Raw genomic sequence first — 18,309 nt, forward strand, 5'->3', positions numbered from 1 at the left:
ACCTGTTTATAATAGAGGAGGAGAGGCTGTTCCAGCTGTAGGGAGCAACATGGTAGAAACCATGGGGACAGACACACATTGGGCTTCTAGCAGATGAGATTGTCTAGGGACTACAGTATAGGAGTGAGAAGGCAATTAGGAAGAGGGCCCTGTCTACACTACAAACTTAACATTGTTTTTTTTACCTCCCATAGCTTCCCCTAGAGAATCCTGGAAATGGTTCTTTAGTCAGCATTTAGCTAGTTAGTTAGAAGATCTCTGCCTTCACCCAACTCATTCTCCATCAGATCTATAATTTACAGGGAAGAGGGAATGTTCAAGTCTGTTTAAGTCTATACTATGGATATGACTAGGTGTTGGGGGGCAGGGAAAATGGACTAGTCCATGTAAAAATGGACTAGACATTTGGAGCCCTTGCAGAGATCCTAGGAGGGGATGGACACAAGGGAGAGGGAAACTTTAACAGACGTTCTGAATTGGTCAAATAGAGGAAATATGGGAAAGCGATAACCAACAGAATTTCAAGAATTCCCACACAGCCATGAAGCTTGCTGGGTGACCTTGGGCCAGTCACTGCCTCTCAGCTTCAGAGGAAGGCAATGGTAAACCCCCTCTGAACACCACTTACCATGAAAACCCTATTTATAGGGTCACCATAAGTCAGGATCAACTTGAAGGCAGTCCATTTCCATTTTCAATTATTCTACCTTGGTTGACTCACCCTCTGAATACCAGAGTGGTAAGGTGAACAGTTGTTGCTGAAATGAGTAGGGTTTCCAGTGAGTAAGCAACTGCAAACTTGGTGTTGTGAGAAGCATTGTTAGCCCTATTAGGAAACTGGTGTGTTTCTGTATTTGTTTATTTTTATTTAAAGCCATTTTTACTCCACTCTACAGCCAAAATGGCTCCCAAAGCGTCTTACGAAGTATTAATAAAAACAACAAACAAGACACTCCTTGCTTGCTGGCTGGCTTACAATCTGAAGGATAACAATCTGCTCCATGGTGGCTCATGCACAGAGCTTGGAAAAGTTACTTTTTTGAACTGCAATTTCCATCAGCCCAATCCAGTGGCCATGCTGGCTGGGGCTGATGGGAGTTGTAGTTTTAAAAAAGTAACTTTTCCAAGTTCTGCTCATGCATTAGTTCCACCAGTTTAGGTCGCTTGAGCTTCAGGGGGAAAAAAGGCACAGATGAACTTGAGATTTTGCAAAGTAGGGCACCTGCTGTCATTACTGAAGTGGAGGAGATCCACTTTATTAGGAGACACGGTCAATTTGGTCATTATTTAAAGGACACTGCAGAAGGATGTGACTGAATTATTTATGCCTAAAGCTTTTTTAAATAATATATATATTGCCAACTTCCACAATATTTTTTTAGAAAATCTAGAAGTATCAACCAAATTACATTGAAATACACTGTCTTGCCCACAATTCCCCCCCTCATTACAAAATAAGTGAGAATAACAAGATGGAATGGAGGGCAGAGTAATGAATATAATAAAAAAGAGACAGGGCAAAAATAAGAATTTAGTCCTGGGGTTTTGTGCTAATATGACCTAATAATACATGAAGCAGACAAGCAACTTTATGTAACCTTAGTAACAGAAGTAACACAGGTGGTGGTATGAAGTAGAGATTAAATTAGCAAACTGCAATATAGTTGCAATTTAAGTCTGTTTCATCTGATCAGTACTTTGGAAAACACATGTCCTCTCCTTCTTCTTCTTCCCTGTTGTTTCTTACACCATTTAACATTAAATCCTGCAGGTGTCCTTTCTGCTGCATGTGCCTTCCTTTTATGCTGTCTGGTTTTTATTTTAAAAAAAACAATTTAAAATGGTTTCATTGCAGGAATGTGATCCCTGCGTAAGGGTGATTTAGACATTCAAGTACATATGGATGAAATGTAAATGCTGTTGATGGCAGCGACCCATCGATCATTTCACTGATGATAATGTGCCAAGACAGTAATGATTAGGAGAAGGGGGGGAATCTATTCTGCCCCTTTTGTCAAGAATATTGTGGGTTCTGTTGTCAGATCTTTTAGCCGAGGTTGTGGGGGAATATTTCAAGTCATCTAACCCAACCATTCATGTGTCATTAATTAGCAATAGCTACTACAGTGCTTTGACGGGGTTGTGTTCTGTTCAGCACGAATGCATATTGTACTATGAGTTGCTTATATCATGCAATATGGCAAAGCTCCTTACACCATTCCCTCCTCAGCCAGGTTGTTTGGGCTGTAATAACAGCAGCTATTAAAACATAAGCACCTGCTGTTTTAGCCATTGCTTTTCCAAGTGGGGCTTCCAGAAGGGCCATACCCACAAGTATGAGTTATAACTCTGCTGATAATCATGACTGTAATGATCCACAGTATGGGGAAGGGGATTTTCTGCCCTGCCAATATGTTTGGCTGATCATGGTACTCAAAGTTGCCAGCCAGCAGGGTGAGGACAAGATCCCTATACATCCCGGAGGACGAAATATGTGGATACTCCCATATCTAATTTTGTGAGTCTGCAAGTGGAACCTGGGATTTCTACATGAAAAACATGTAGGATAGTGAAATCCCAAGAACTTCAGTAAATCTAAATGGAACAGGACATAGCTTAATGATAGAGCACCTGTTTTCCAGGAAGATGTTCCAAGTTCAGTCCGTGGCATCTTGCAATAAAAGCTTTTTGGATTACAGGTCTGGGAAAGACCTCTGCCCAAGACTTTGAAGAGCTGTTACCAGTCAGAATGGACCAGCTCTCCTCAGCCTGGTGGCTTCCAGGTGTTTTGCACTGTAACTCTCACCACTAGCCATGCTGAATGGGCTTATGGAAGTTATAGCCTGTCATCTGGAGGGGCAGGCTGGCTAGTGCACATAGAACAATGCCCGAGAGCAGTCCTTTTTTGGTTAAAAAATGAGGTGTCAGTACTTGCACCTTGATAAAAGTATTATAGGTGCCAGCACAAAATGGCTGGCGTGGGCAGCAAAAAAAGAGGTGCTGGTATTCTGTACCGGTGAGTACTGTCACAAAAAAAGCCCTGCCTGAGAGTGTAAGGCAGCTATGTATCTTCTTATGATGAGACCTATTCAATCAAACTGGGGTCCATCTAATTCAGGGACTGAAGGTAGAGTCTGGAACTGATTTTATCCCCTCCCTTTTTTAGTTTTACCTCTTTAGTCTCTTTCAGTATCACTCCCTTATATTTCTTAACTGTATTTTTTGTATTTTCATCTATTTTAATTTTTTGTGTACGATTTTATTGTGAGCCACCTTGAGTGCTCGGTAGAAGGGCAGGTTAGAAATATTTTAAATAAATAAATAATCCAAAATCCTTTTCCAACAGTGGTTAGCTGGAAGCTTCCAAGTAGTTGAGAAGGCAAAGCCGATAGCCTTTCTCTGTTGATCACTCCACAGTAGCTGGTAGACTCTGAATGTGCGGGCTCCCGGAGAGGAGCTTGGAGGTGCTTTGCTTCTCCCTGGTCATCCAAATCCCAGCTCATAGTTAAGCTCTTTCCAGACTAACTGTGAGCTGTAACTAAGGTTTGTTCATGGTTTTCAGCTCATGGTTAGTCTGAGAGAGCTAGATCATGACTGGACAACACATGTCAAACCTTGGCTTAGCTAAGTGCTGCATATAAACAAAAAGGACTGGGGATGAGCTAGAATTATACAAAACGTTCATGGTATCACACAGGATTTGTAAACAAAAAATTAATAATTGTCTAGCACTATGAGCTTTGAGACAGTTTGGCCAATCTCATTACATACAGTTCAGAAGCAGTTCAAGACAGAGACTGGTCCTTTCTTTCCTTTGGCTCCACCACTGGTGACAGCCAGCCACACACCCAGAGAAAAGAACTCGGCAGGAGAAAAGTGTCCTTTGGAAAAGAGTAGGAAGTAATAGGTTCAGTCTGTGGGGCTGCAAACAAAGGAGATGTTGGGGATTGTGTGTCAGGCAGGATTAGTGAATAGAGAATAATAATGGGGGATGGCTGGGGCAATGCATGGTGGCTCTTGGCAATGAGGGAACAAAGCAATAGGAAGTGTGTGTGTGTTGTGTGTGGCAAAACATAGACTGGCAAAACACAGGCTCGTAACTTTCAGATATGGGATTTTTTTTTGAGGATGCAGCTCTTAGATGCAGGAGGAATGTTGACATTTCCACAATATAGCCTTCCTTCTGTCAACAGAGAGACACTTAGTTACATCAGTCTGGTGCAGTACCTTTGGCAAAAAAGATAGCAAATAATATGACCTGTGATTCATTAGCCTACCAGAGATGTACGGTTGCTAGTTGCTGTAGCAAAATATCAGTGCTGGGGACTGGGAAACCCCCCCACCCCCACCCCGGAAGAATAATTTCAGATGATGTGGCAATCACAGAAAAAAATCAGAGGACCTTCCAGCTGTGAAATGAGAAATAAAACTAGAAGGGGGATGTGATGTTCCAAAGCATTTCCTGACTTCTTAACATCTTGTTCCCTTGTGGATGGTCATTTTTACTGCTGCTGAAAATAACACTTTTTTTTTGCAAGCTAGAGATAGAAAAGCAGACTTTTAACTACATTTGCTTTCCCAGGAGGAGTGTGCGGCTGGGCCAGACACATGCTTGTACATTTTTGCCCATCTATCCCTTGGAAAACACAAGATGGCAATCTCCTATCTTTTAATTTGATAGGTTGCTCTTTCAATTTCACTGGCTTTCTCCTTTCCTCACCCTTTATCCCCACTTGTGGCATGGCAAACACAATGATATCTCCACAGTAAGAGCTTTCTTTCTACAATGAGCCTTCTGCTGTGCATCATTTGAGCCAGCCACAGCAATCTGTATACAGTTTAGCCATCGGTCAAAAGCTGATGAATTGCAGCAGTCTGGAAAGTTAGCAACCATTTCTCCTTGACACCCGTCTTTGCACCATATGGCTTTAAAATGAGGTCCTTGGCTAGATTAGTAAACCATTTCTTCCATCCCCCCAACTCTTCCCCCCTGAAATACAACCCTCCCCAAATACAGATTTTGCCCACACGGCCATGAAGCTCACTGGGTGACCTTGGGCCAGTCACTGCCTCTCAGCCTCAGAGGAAGGCAATGGTAAAATCCCCTCTGAATACCGCTTACCATGAAAACCCTATTCATAGGTGGCCATAAGTCAGGATCGACTTGAAGGCAGTCCATTCCATTTTTCACTGCTTGAGTGACAAAGCACATGTTTTCAGAGGGCAGAGTCTGCTATGAAAGGCAATGGTTTGGGGGTGGGAAACAACATTCTTTCTATTGTATCATCCCGCAGCTCTAAATAACACTTCAAGGAATGCTTGATTTACATAATACCTGCTAGGAAGAGAAAGTAAGAAGGCTTACTGAGGAGGAACAAAAAGGATTTAGCAGTACAGCTTAGTTGAAAGCTATTAGTCTCTTCCCCTGACCCTCTTTAATTCATTGGGTTGAGTTAAATTGAGCAGTCAGCCATGCTCATGCAGGGAAGATTACACTGGCAGAGCAATGATGCATTTTGCAGAGGTGTCATTACCTGATGGCAGCAGCAACCCAGGTGGGCTTGTCACACATGTCTTATTTAAGATCAGTGGATGCTGCCTCTTAAGGGTTCATATGTTTGTCTTTGCCAAGTTTATGTAGAATATTAGCAGCCGTACTAGTTCTGAACCTTTGCTGGCTGCTGTGCTGCGCTATAAATAAGGGGACATGTGGCTGTTACTGGGAAGCTGCAAGCAGAACCTGCCTTCAGCTTTTACCACTTCTAGCTCAGGCCCCTTCATTATTTTATCTTCAGACTGGAAAAAGGTGTTTCCCCACAGAATGGAAGTTTGATGGACTCACTGTAACATATACACACATCCCCACCCCAGTGCTCAACTATTAAATCTAGTCTGGGTTTTATACGATTTTCAAAATCCCATAAATCTTGTTTGACCAGAGATGATAGTGAAACAAAAGCAGAGGATGTACACCACACACAATAACAGCTCTGTCACATCACCTTTAAAGATAATTGGGTTGGCTGTTGTGGTAACCAGCAAGGTGGCTTGTTAGGCCTTTAGGTGCCAGGAGATGGAGGTGAAAGAGTGGGATGGCACAGTCAGCATCATGCAAGCTAAATGGATGATATCCTGTGCTCCAGACATAGATTACTGAGTTCTGAGAATGTTGTTCTGCAAATGCTAGCAAAAGAATTCACATAGTGCTCTTATAGGGAGATTGTTGGAGTCCTCATGTATCCAATTGTGCAACAGGAAGAACACCTTTGATTTTCATTTCACTTTTCTTGCAGAACACTTTAGAGATCAAGGTATAAACCAGCCCTTCTATGCTCCTTCAATGTGTAGAAAGGCACTTTTGGGTCCAACCCACTATCTGTCTCCAGGGGTGGCCAGATCTGGGTGATTTCAAGCAGATCAACAATGATTTCTGTTGTTTAATTGCCAAATAGCTCCCCACTCCAAAATTATACTACTGAAATGACAAAAGCAGGATTCATGATGGTATTGCTGGGTGGGGGGGGGATAACCAGGAGCAAACTTTTGCATGGAAGACCTGTGAGTTCAATGCTGGCACTCAAAATAACTTTCTGGGCTCAGAATTCCTTAATTCTAGGTGTATGATTTTTGCAGCTGGCTGTGGTCCATGGACCTCTGGGTTCTAGTAAAACAAAAGTAGTTCCTGCAGGCTTGAAAAGTGCCCTCCCTGGCCTAGTGTGAGCGAGGAGGTACTTTATAAATAAATATAATTGTACCTGATGCGATAGAGTTACTGAAGTTTAAGCAGTTTTTGATCTGGCCAGTGACCTGGTAGGGAGATCATTGAGACCTCCCTTTCATAGTATAATGAAAGAGCTACACTTATGTTTAGAAAAGGGCAAGATACTGTCTGTTTCATTTGTAATAGATAGGTCAGGACTATATAATTCTTTTTAAAATCCTTTGCAAAGATGCTGTTCCACACTGCTTCTCTTTCTGAATGTGTCCAAATGTGACAGACTTCTTTTCTCAGGCACCAATGAGCCATTCTTGTAAGTACTTGATGCTCGAATATGAAATAATGCAATTAGACAATCTTCTAACGAGAGAAAAATGTTTGTATTTAAGTGCAGTTATGGCTTTGCTTGCAGGTCCCAGGTTCATTCTCCCAGCACCTCCTGGTAGGTCTGGGAATGTCCTGTATTTGTCACACTGGAGAGCCACTACCCATCAGTAATATAGAGCTAGATTGACCAAAAAAAACCCCATTATTCAACATGAGCATAGGAAGGTGCCTTACACTAAGTGAGACCATTGGTCCAATACCCATAACTTGCTAACAAGCCATTTGCTAAAATAGTCTTGGAGGAGCACTAAAGAAAAGAGAGATTTGGGAAATAAGGATGACTTGGCTTACTAGCAATCTTCAGGGACAAAAATATTGTTTTATCAATGCATTCTAAATCCTTATGGGCTGCCTGCATTATTGTATCTTTATCAGCAGATATTTGTACATGGGTGAAGGGAGCGGAGGACCAAACTACATGTGATTATGGATGGCTTAGGTCTTCAAGTGAGGGTCATCCTAGTCATGTTTAGGGCTTACTCTGGAAGCAATACACAGATTTTGAAAAACAATTTTCATACAGACTTCAGCAAAGAAACAGTCTCATCACAATATAAATGAGCAGGATTGTTAGGCTGCCTTATAATTAAGAATTATCATTTGGGATGCTTCTTTAAATTCAATGGTACCTATAATTTCTTAAACAAAGGTCGACACGCTGATTGGTTAGATGACGGTTTCATCTGGACAAAATTGATCCCCCCCTGCCATTACAAGGCATTTTGAAGAAGGGGAAAGAAATGACCATGAATCTCAGCAGGACACTGGAGGAAGCATTTGTGGTGGCTTGTACTTTCAGAACTGGGCCGTCATCTGTGTGTAGCAGGCAGACGTATATTGAGCGTAGGTTAAAGGAAAATAGTGTATGTTGAAATGAGATCCATCTGTTTTTGACAGTAAAGTTTTACAGTGGGAGGCAAAACCAACACACCCAGTTTTTGGTGGTGTCGTTAAATGTGATTCTTTAATAAATGCCTAGTAAAGGAAGGGTAGACCCCCCGTATTTAAACATCTGCAGTTAAAAATATTCCTACATTTCACCTACATTTTTTCTCCATGCTGTTGACAACTACTTGTAACGTGGTTGGTTGTTAATTTTCTTCAGAAATCTTTTTCCCCTCAAATGTGACCATGCCTTGTTACTTATACTGTAGCTTACAGAAGTGACACACTTAATATCGGGGGGTCCAAACCTGGATATCTACCAGTGGAGATGGAGATCAGGTAAATGTGCACCTGTTCTTCCAAAGCAAAAGCTTTTGGTTCACTGCTATTGGGAGGGAGCTGGAGTGAAACATGTAGAAGGGATCCACTCTCAGTCTGTACAGTTACTTCTCATTAGGCCCAATATGGTTGCACGATAATGGCTGATGAAGATGGCAGTGGCCATCGGACACCATGTCACTAATGTGGCAAAGCCATGCTCCCAAATCTGAAAACATCCATGGATCTTGGTTCATAGTAGTGGTTTGGCTAAGATTCCCCCAAATGCTGGCAGAGCCAGCAGGAGCCACGGCCCCATTCACAGAAGGTCTCTGTAGAGAGCCACAAAATACTTGCAAGGACCCCTGGAGAGACAGAAGGTGCCAATAGAAAATTGCACTAGAAAATGGAAGGTGAATATTCAGACAATAAGAAGGGAGGGGAAAGAGCATCTCTATAAATCTCTGTTTTTCTTTCACAGACACTTAACAAGAACAATTTAATACCAGATGACAGAACCAACTTCTATCCTTTGCAGCAAACAAATGTGTACACAACAACCTATTACCCCAGTACACTGAATAAATATGACTACAGGCCTGAGGCCTCCCCTGGAAGGACCTTTACTAACAGCTGATGATGGACACCAGGAACTGGGTTGCTTCCTTATTTTTATTTTTTAAAATTGAGTTTATGGACCAAATATTGGCCCAATCTCTAGATGTAAATATTATACAGTGGGCCTTTCCCCCCCTCCTTTATCAGTGGTCTTACTTTTGAGTAGTACATCTCCTTAAGTGGACTGCTATTGGATAATGGATCATCTTGCCCAAGGTTTTTGAGGAGTCCTGAGCTAGAAATAAAACATACTGCTATGGATATTTGCGGCTGGAGATGCTCCTTTGTGTCTGATGCCAAAGTAATCCAGGAACCAAGCATTATGTGCTAATATTGTGTGGAATGGTATATGCCTACCCAGCACTGCTTCAGAAACTCAGTGGACGTGGAAGAGAAATACCACCAATGCATTGAGATGCATACTTCATATGCCTACAGGATAATGGTAATATGAATGTCATCCACAATACAAGCCTTATCGAACATTGTGCTCAAGAGTTTGGTGTTGAAGCTTTGGGGTTATCAATTTCATCACCATTTCCTGTGACATGTCGAAATATATGCAACCTTCTGTAAAAAAAAGTCCTGTGAGATTTACAAAGGAAAGATGAGGCACTTCACACAAAAGAAGCTTTTTGAAACCTTTCCAGTCAGTTTTGAGGCAAAAGTAGGATGGCGTTACATGAAAAATAGGTTTGGGTACTTGAAGCATGGGCTCTGGGTAAATGCAAGAGAATTTATCCCACTGGAGAAAAGATGAAGAGAATGGAACAAGAGCCATGGAGTATCCTGATTTTGGAGGGGGTGGGGGTAACTATTTTCTTTTAACTTTGATTGCAGTTGTCTCTTATGGAGCTGCTAGATTGATGGCCTTGCTGCCCTTGTTGAAATCACCAAGCTTTGTGCTAATGCTGATTTTATTTTTTATAATTTTTTTATTCACTTGAAAGAAAAAAAATGTTTTAAGTTTGTCTCTGAAAAATGTCTTTATAGCATAGTCTAACCCAGAAAGCCTACTGCAGATTCCTTTAGCGTCTTCCAGGTAGTACTTCTCCATGAAAGTACAATAGGCATCATCAGCTGACACCATTCTTCAGTGTCTAAGAAGAAAAAGTACTTTTTACTACAGTAAAGGTAAAGTGGGGTCTGTAGCATTTTCAAACAATAATAGTCCAATTTTGAAATGTTATTCATTGTTTATATGTGAGTATATGAGACCAGTATGGAAGCCATGTTGTCTTTGGCCAGATGATTGTCTGCCATTCATGTCTAGCCAGAAGCACACCTTGCTTTAATGGACATTCCCAGTGTGTCTGGCAATGTGAGTCAGTTTACCACTGTTGTTCAGCATAATTCCTGGTGCTAAGAGATGGAGACTGCCACAGAACAGAGCATGTAATGAGTGTGAGCCAGTCCCTTCATGAGTGATGAGCACTTCCAGTGCTTGGGCTTCTCCTCTGTATCTTCTTTTAGCAGTGATCATATCTATTTGTAGTTGCTGGCTTGACCATACTCCAAGCCATTTGTCCTAGATTCAGGTTTACTGTCTGGCAGTCAGCAGTGTGCTCATTACAGCCGCCACCTTTCAAATGCCTTTTGGAAGTAGAGTGTGAGTGATGGCACAATCAAGGCCATTAAAACAGGCGGAAACTGGCCAGTGGTTCTGTTCATGGCACAGAGTGGCTGGTTTGAAAGGGAAAAACAATTCAGTGCTGATGCCAACATCTCATGATTACCTTATGCAACTACACATCACAAAGCATTGGTGCCTAAAGTGAACAATTTTAGTGGCTGACGTAGTCTGGATGGGTGCACGGGTGAACGATTGGGGGGGGTTCAAATATGCAGCCTACTGTGATTTTTTTTTTACTGTTTGTTTTCACATGCCAGTGACGGAGAACATGTTCAAACTGCTGCAGACTCACATTCCAATCCAAACTCTTCTGGACTCTCTAGCACACACATGAAGCTCTTGAGAGTGGAAAAGCTTCCACTAACCTCACAAGAGAAAGCTGCTGCACACACAGATGTTATTGTTTCCCCTAAAATGATTGGGACACTTGCTGGTAATTAAAGCTCCATCTGAGCTTGCACATCTGTTAAGAAATGGTTGGGTCAGTGTCATTGTAAAGCATCGTTTCAAAGGGCGCTGGGGTGTTTCGAAATTGTAATGTATTTTGCAACAGTTCTTAAAAGGTATATATGCAAATGAGTTAAACTTTCCATTCATTCTTTTTTTGCCGTGGAATAAGGAAGATACATTTTTCAGTCAGATGGAGATTAGAATTTATATTGTTCTACTTATTGAATATTCCCCCCCCCCCAGTTATGCAGCATGACAGTTTTTCTTCAGGTGCCTGAAATCAGGGCAGGTTTCAGGCGATGAATATTTTTAGTTAGGCTATTCCAAATTCATTCTTCCCAGGCATGTGAATGGAAAAAATGATTCTTTCAAAAATATAAATGGCAATTGCTTTCGGAGTGTGCAGATGGCATTTGAACAGAAAGTAGAGTGAAAGGGTGGGAAAGAACATCTGAACCCTTATCACTCCATTAGTGTTGGCATTAAATGTTGCCCTTAAAGAACTGTACTCTCATGCAAAGTAAGAGCTGAATTCCTTACAAGTGCCCTGCCACAGGGCAGGTTAATGATACAAGACACTGTGCATTTTCTTGCATCCCTGCTTTACTAGTTAATTTAGAGTTTTAAGATGCTCATTTGCTAATGTCCAAGGTAGATGGGGCTGATTCTCTAGAGGGTTCTTCTAAACACCTGACATTTATTACACACTGGGTTGTCATAATGCATGCTGTAGTACACTCTGGAAATGCTTTTGTTTCTGCACTGTAACTTTTGCCAATAGGGCTTAGTCAGAAAGGAAACAAAGGCCCAGTTCTAGCGTTTGATGGGGAAACAGCATGTGCAAACGTTTTGGAATATACTTCAGTGAGTGATGCATTCCTTGCCATGTGGAAAAGAGACCTAGCTGAGATACTCGTTAATATCTAGTCACAGCCTGTTGCTTTTGAAACTCAGGGGATTTCTTAAACCAGTTGTGTGTCACGGGACAGCTCTTAAAAAGTCCACAACTTGCATGCAAGCCTATAGGAGCTGTCAAGGCTGTGTCCAAAATCTTTAGGGTCAGAAGTACTATAAAGGAGCTCTGATCCACTTTCTTCCCCATAGAAAGGCACTGGAAGGCAACCCAAGGGGAATCAAAGCCCTCCCTTTTCTTACAAATACATTACAACCTTCTTTATAAGCTTAGGCAACATCTACCAGATTCACACGAACAGCTGTGACAACTAGGGCTATCATTTGATAGAGGTATGTTGAACCCAGAGCAAAGTACACAGCAAATTCAGATTCTTTTGAATAATGTAGTTCAGCTGCAAATCCTATTTTGCTATACATATTTTGGAGGTTGGTCTGCCTTTCAGTTTCTTTGATCAGGGGAAGAGAGTGGCTTTTCTTATTTGGCTAGGGAGACATGTTAATAAGCTTTTGATTTCATAAGCATAACGTGATCACTCAAATGTGAGAAACTATTACTGGTGTGTGTTAAAGATTAGCTTTTTACAGGAACGATGTAAGCTGACTGCTCTTGCTATAACACATCCTGCTATAGCAATTTCTTACAAGTTGTCAGAACACCTATGCCATTCATTTAAATGGGGGCAGTAGACCAAAGTATCTGTGGTTTCACATGTGCAAAGCTGCTGCCACCACCATTAAAACAAATGGGGTAAATCTTCTTAGGAGGGGAGCTCTGTGTACACCCATTTTGGAAGGTATGCCAGACTCTGGATTAAGGCAAAAGGGCCCATTGAGTGGAAGGTTGAAGTTGACCCAGCTGAATAGGCCTATCCCACTTTCATTGCCCATCCAAATGAACGTTTTCCTGCCTGTTATTCCAGTGTTCTCTTCTAGTACTGTAATGTGGCTACAGAGAATGTTTAGACTGGTAAAGCAGCAAACCTTCATCAGAACGCTATGCCAGCCCAACACTGGTTTGCTTTGTCTCTGGAAGGGCCAGTTGACATTGAGGATGTTTTGCTGCCTCTACCAAATTACCAGCACAGCAGCATTCTGCCATTTTGGTTTTGGAGGCTTTATATTTTAACAAATATACATTGAATTTATTGCTGGGAAGCTACTTAAAAAACACCTTGCCATTTATTAATATGCACAGGATAATTGGGAAGGGGGGGAGGGAAACCCTCTTTGTCTAAAGAGCAAACCCTTGAAGAATGAGGTAATGGCAGTGGAAAGAGGGACATGTGAGCTTTTACACCTCTATTTCAGTGGCTCATCTATGACATATGAGTTGTACATGTATACCTGCTGCCTTGTTTTTTTAGAGAAGGAAATGCAGTTAGATGAAGAGCTGTGCATAGGAAGTGGAAATGATTTGAGTTGCAGCGGGGAGGTAGACTTAGGTGTGTTCCCCATCCGTGCATTACAAAATCTAATGTTAAGAAAAAACCATCCACCACTGAAACTAAGTAACTCAGTTTAATAGTCATACCAAATGTGAGACTTTCTTACAAAAGCAAAATCTAAATGTAAACTTCATGAAGTCCTCTTTACTCAAATCCTGTGTATGTTTATATATAAAGCATACAAATGGTAGACATGCACTGCTGAATGTCTAGAAATAAATGTAGAGTAATAAAAGCAGCAGCTGGACTTGAGGTTAGGTTTCAAGGGAGACCCCAAAAGAGAAAACAGCAGATTTTAACAAAAACTTGTTTTTTTCATAGATAAATGAATTTTGTTGTTCAATTAAAATTGAGAAGTTGACTTTCGTAGCTAGAAGTGTTCATCTTCCCAACCCACAAAAAAATCCATTCCTGTTAAGAATGGCAAAGTAAACAATGTTTGTATTTGCTCATACTTTATGAATAAACAGTCCAAATTGACTTAGTATATTGGTCCTATTGCTTTTAATTCTTTGTAGAGTTGCGTGTGTAAGCAAAACCTAAGCAGTAAGTTGGAATAATAAAAACATTATTTTGAACAATGAGTTACAATTTACTGAAGTATTATTACAAAATATCACTTTTACATTCCACTTGATTAGTATTTGAAGCTCTTCTACAAGTAAATAAATACCAGTTCATTTCAAAGGTTACAATCCCAGATTGAATTTTTGTTAAGATGTTAAGGTGTGGAGTGAATTTAAGAAGAGTTGGGTAACTACTCATTGGAGCCACTCATCTTTATTTTCAGTATTCAGAACTAACCAACTCCAGCTCTTCCTGCTGCCTTTTACAGGGGTACATTTTTGTAGGGCTTCATTTTGTATTTGTTGAAAATAAGTTTGAGAGAGAGAGAGAAAGAAGACTTAGAGCTATGTATATGAGTGAGAATAAGGAACTGAAAGCTCTAGGGAGAGGGACTAATATGACTGAAAAACAACAAGAGGATACATCTCATGCCTCTGGCAAAGTGGGCTCTAGTCCTCAGAAGCTTATGTCACAATAAAACTTGTCTTTAAGATAGCACAAGATTTTTACTGTAACAGACTATAACCACCCCTTCTTGAATATGTTGTCTATATATGACGGTGTGAAGATCATTACAACTAGATGGTGCATGGTCGCCTGATTTCGATCTGAACTGCAGTAAAGCATTAAAGCTCTTTCTCCTTAAACAACAAGACGACACACATCAGACATTCACAAATGGTGCATCTAGTTTGCCCGAGGTCCTCTCTAACTTGCATATCCCCTTTGAACTATTCACATGAAACCTGAAGCTGTGTCCTTAAGAAACATTCGGAACTTCTGAAAGCATCTAACTGTCTGGACTAATTCTAGAAACTCACTGAAGGAAGTCCACTGTCATTTGGAGGTCACAACTCCCTTCAGTCTCAGCCAGGTTGGGCAATGCTCAGGGATGATGGGGGTTTAGACCGACAACATCTGCCGGACACCAGGTTTGGGAAGGCCGCCATAACGTGGGTTAGATACCAGATGTATTGCACCATATTTTATATATATATATGAAAGGATAATGACTTTCTCTCCCTCTAGAAGGCTTCTTTCTTCATAGGAAAAATGTCATATATAAATTGGTCCTGAAAATACCAGCTTTCTCATTACACAATACCTTCCTTTAGCTGCAGCCAGTTCAGAGCTATCACACTGTGGAGGCAGAGAAAACCCCGAAGAATAGACCCAAGACTTAATGTGAGCCAAGGTTTCTTTTGAAATGCTGTCAGTGCAAAGGCATAGCCCTGCGGTACAGTAAGACAGGGTGCTTTAATCATATGCAGAGTATCTCAGCACTACTTAGCCACAGCCCATCTGCCAGGGCAGAGGTGGTGATGTTTAAAGAGGCTTGTGGCTCTTAGACACTGCAAAGTCTTAGTTTCCATTCTAAAAATAGGCCAGAAATTTTTCTCCATCTTTCTCCATTACTGTAGGATAAATCTGAAAGAACACAGGAAGAACACTTAGATTCTCTGTTTGTAATTTGAAGGGCAAGATTTTAAAAACAGCACAATGTTTATTGAAAGGCAATTCTTGAGGATTGTGGAGACCTGAATTGCTAGTATAAGGGATGTGTCCAAAGATTACAGAGTGGTGAGGAAGGCAGCTTTACATATAGAAAAGATCAAACCACGTAGAAGCCAGTTACCTGCACTACTCTCACCCAGGATTCTAATAGGTATGTATTTGAAATGTAATCAAATTCATTTTTTAAAAAAAGAAAGCATGAGGCAAACCAAATGGTAGATACTACAGCTGTTTTGTAGCTCAAGTGGAGAGAAATGACAGATCTGTTGAGTATGTAAAGAGATAATTATTATCACAACACGAGTATATGCCTTGTGAAACAAAACAGAAAAAAATTCAGACTGTTGTGAAGGCATATTACCCTTCCTATACAACTGAACACAATGGTTCTGTTAAAATAAAGGTAAAGTATACTATAACCACTGCCTTTAGACACTGTGAATTTGGGGGATGGGATGGGATGGGCTTCTCTGTATTTTTATATATTGTACTATGTAAATAATAATTAAGAAATAAAATTCAAACAACCTGCTAAGCTTTTGAGTTGTTTGTCTGAGCAGACATGACTATGATGAAGTTTAGGTTCTGGCTGAAGCAAAAGTGTTTTTAAAATGTCATTTTATTAAAGGAGTTTATGAATTTCAATTTTTAAACATAGCTCCCATGTCAGTTCCAACTTTTGATATGGAAGTGAAATCCTATTATTCATGTAATCTAAAATTTCTTAAATAAATTTAGGGTTCTACATTAGTTCATCTTAATAGTGTAGATAGGGATCAGGAAGTGAAAACTAATCGATTCTGGGAAGCTGGTCTAGCCCATGAATGAATTTTAGAGACCTTCACTTGTTTTCAGAAGGTGTATTTGACAAACCACCTTGGCACACATTTATTTGGATACCACAAAGCTGCTTGTTTTTCAGTTGGTACTAGAAATGCAACTCCCAATATATTCTGATAATTTAGCTAAGCTGTATGGTTTACTATGAGAGCTGGTATTAGCCTCCACACTACATATTCTAGAAGCAATTCTCTGAACTCCTGCTGGGAGGAAGGGCGGGATATAAATAAAATAATAAATAAATAAATAAACTACAAGCTAAGTAAATAAATACAAAATTGTGACAGCCCTCAACCACACCTTGAAAAAAGGAGACATGAAGAAAAATTGCTCTAGAGTAAAAGAGGGATTCCAAGTCTCCTTACAGGGGCCTGAAACAGCTATTGAGAATAATCTTAGTGAGGAGGACTGGACAGAACATTCATCTTCTGGAGAAACAAAAAGTAGCAAAACGAAACCCATTAACTAACTTAAAACTGTTTCAGCCTCTTATATTCCAAAACTGTAAAAGCTCTAGGTACTCTTGGATGAAACCGATTATCTGGATCCATTTCAATCCGGTTTTAGACTCGGTTTCGGCACCGAAACAGCCTTGGTCGCCCTGTATGATGACCTATGTCGGGAGAGAGACGAGGGGAGTGTAACCCTGTTGATTCTCCTTGACCTCTCAGCTGCTTTTGATACCATCGACCATGGTATCCTTCTGGAGAGACTCACGGAATTGGGAGTTGGAGGTACCGCTTGGCGGTGGCTCCGCTCCTACTTGGCGGATCGTCTCCAGAAGGTAGGGCTTGGGGAACATTACTCGATGCCCTGGACTCTCCATTGTGGAGTCCCGCAGGGATCGGTCCTGTCCCCTATGCTCTTTAACATCTATATGAAGCCGCTGGGAGCGGTCATCAGGAGCTTTGGAGTGCGTTGTCACCAGTATGCTGATGACACGCAACTCTGTTTCTCCTTTTCATCTTCTTCAGGTGAGGCTGTTAACGTGCTGAACCGTTGCCTAGCCGCGATAATGGACTGGATGAGAGCTAACAAACTGAAGCTCAATCCTGACAAGACTGAGACGCTGTTGGTGGGTGCCTTCTCGACCCAGGTGGTGGATGTTCAACCTGTTCTGGATGGGTTCAACCTGAAGGAACAGGTTTGTTACAAAAGGAGTGAAGCCTGAATGGAGGCCAGACTGATAGGAACTCTATATTCCCTAAGATGCCAATAAGGAATAGAGACGAGACCAGAGTACCGCAAATGCTTGCCTTTATTGAACCTTTGCAAAGGGAGGGCCACTCTTAAGTGACTCTCCAGAATTGCTGACAGCCATCATATTTATAGGCTATAGACGCGTCACATACATATCATTAGAAATGCATAGCTAATCAGAAATACATCATTGTTTGATTTCTCAGTATCTGTCTATTCTGGTCCACTTCTCTGTTCTCCCTCCAAACTTCCTCTATCCTTGACCTTTGGTCTGGTAAGCTGGGAACAACATTTTTAATTGCGAATGAAGCTGATAAGCGGAAAAACTCCCGTACTTTTTCATAAGGGAGGCAAGCATATGTTTCATTTAACATTATTTGATTTTATTCCACTATAACATTTTTAATTTTAACTCATTACAACAGGTTCGTAGCTTGGGGGTCCTTTTCGATCCATTCCTGTCTCTTGAGGCTCAAGTGGCCTCGGTGGCACGGAATGCGTTCTACCATCTTTGATTGGTAGCCCAGCTGCGCCCCTATCTGGATAATGTTGACCTCGCCTCAGTCGTCCATGCTCTGGTAACCTCGAGATTGGACTACTGCAATGCACTCTACGTGGGGCTGCCTTTGAAGACAATTCGGAAACTACAGCTAGTGCAAAACGCAGCAGCCAGACTGTTGACGAGGACCAGATGGTCTGCACATATAACACCTGTTCTGGCGCGTTTGCACTGGCTACCTATTTGTTTCCGGGCCAGATTCAAAGTGCTAGTTTTGACTTATAAAGCCTTACACGGTGCGGGACCTCAATACCTTGCG

At 41.2% G+C, this 18,309-nt stretch overlaps 1 protein-coding gene across 14 annotated transcripts in view; it reads left to right on the forward strand.

Annotated features, from left to right (window-relative positions):
• The window catches only part of SEMA5B (semaphorin 5B), a 585,589-nt gene extending 571,662 nt beyond the window's left edge, over positions 1 to 13,927 (forward strand). For 13 of the 14 annotated variants that reach the window (XM_061609095.1, XM_061609094.1, XM_061609092.1 and 10 more), the window contains one exon: positions 8,790 to 13,927. In XM_061609095.1, coding sequence (XP_061465079.1) covers positions 8,790 to 8,945 — 156 coding nt within the window. In that variant the 3' untranslated portion in view covers positions 8,946 to 13,927. Of the gene's footprint in view, positions 1 to 8,259; positions 8,330 to 8,789 lie in introns of all 14 variants that reach the window. The other variant, XM_061609103.1, reaches the window with a different exon arrangement.
• Positions 13,928 to 18,309: the final 4,382 nt, after the last annotated feature.

Source organism: Rhineura floridana, chromosome 2 (assembly GCF_030035675.1).
Source record: "Rhineura floridana isolate rRhiFlo1 chromosome 2, rRhiFlo1.hap2, whole genome shotgun sequence".
NCBI classification, from domain to species: Eukaryota; Metazoa; Chordata; class Lepidosauria; order Squamata; family Rhineuridae; genus Rhineura; species Rhineura floridana.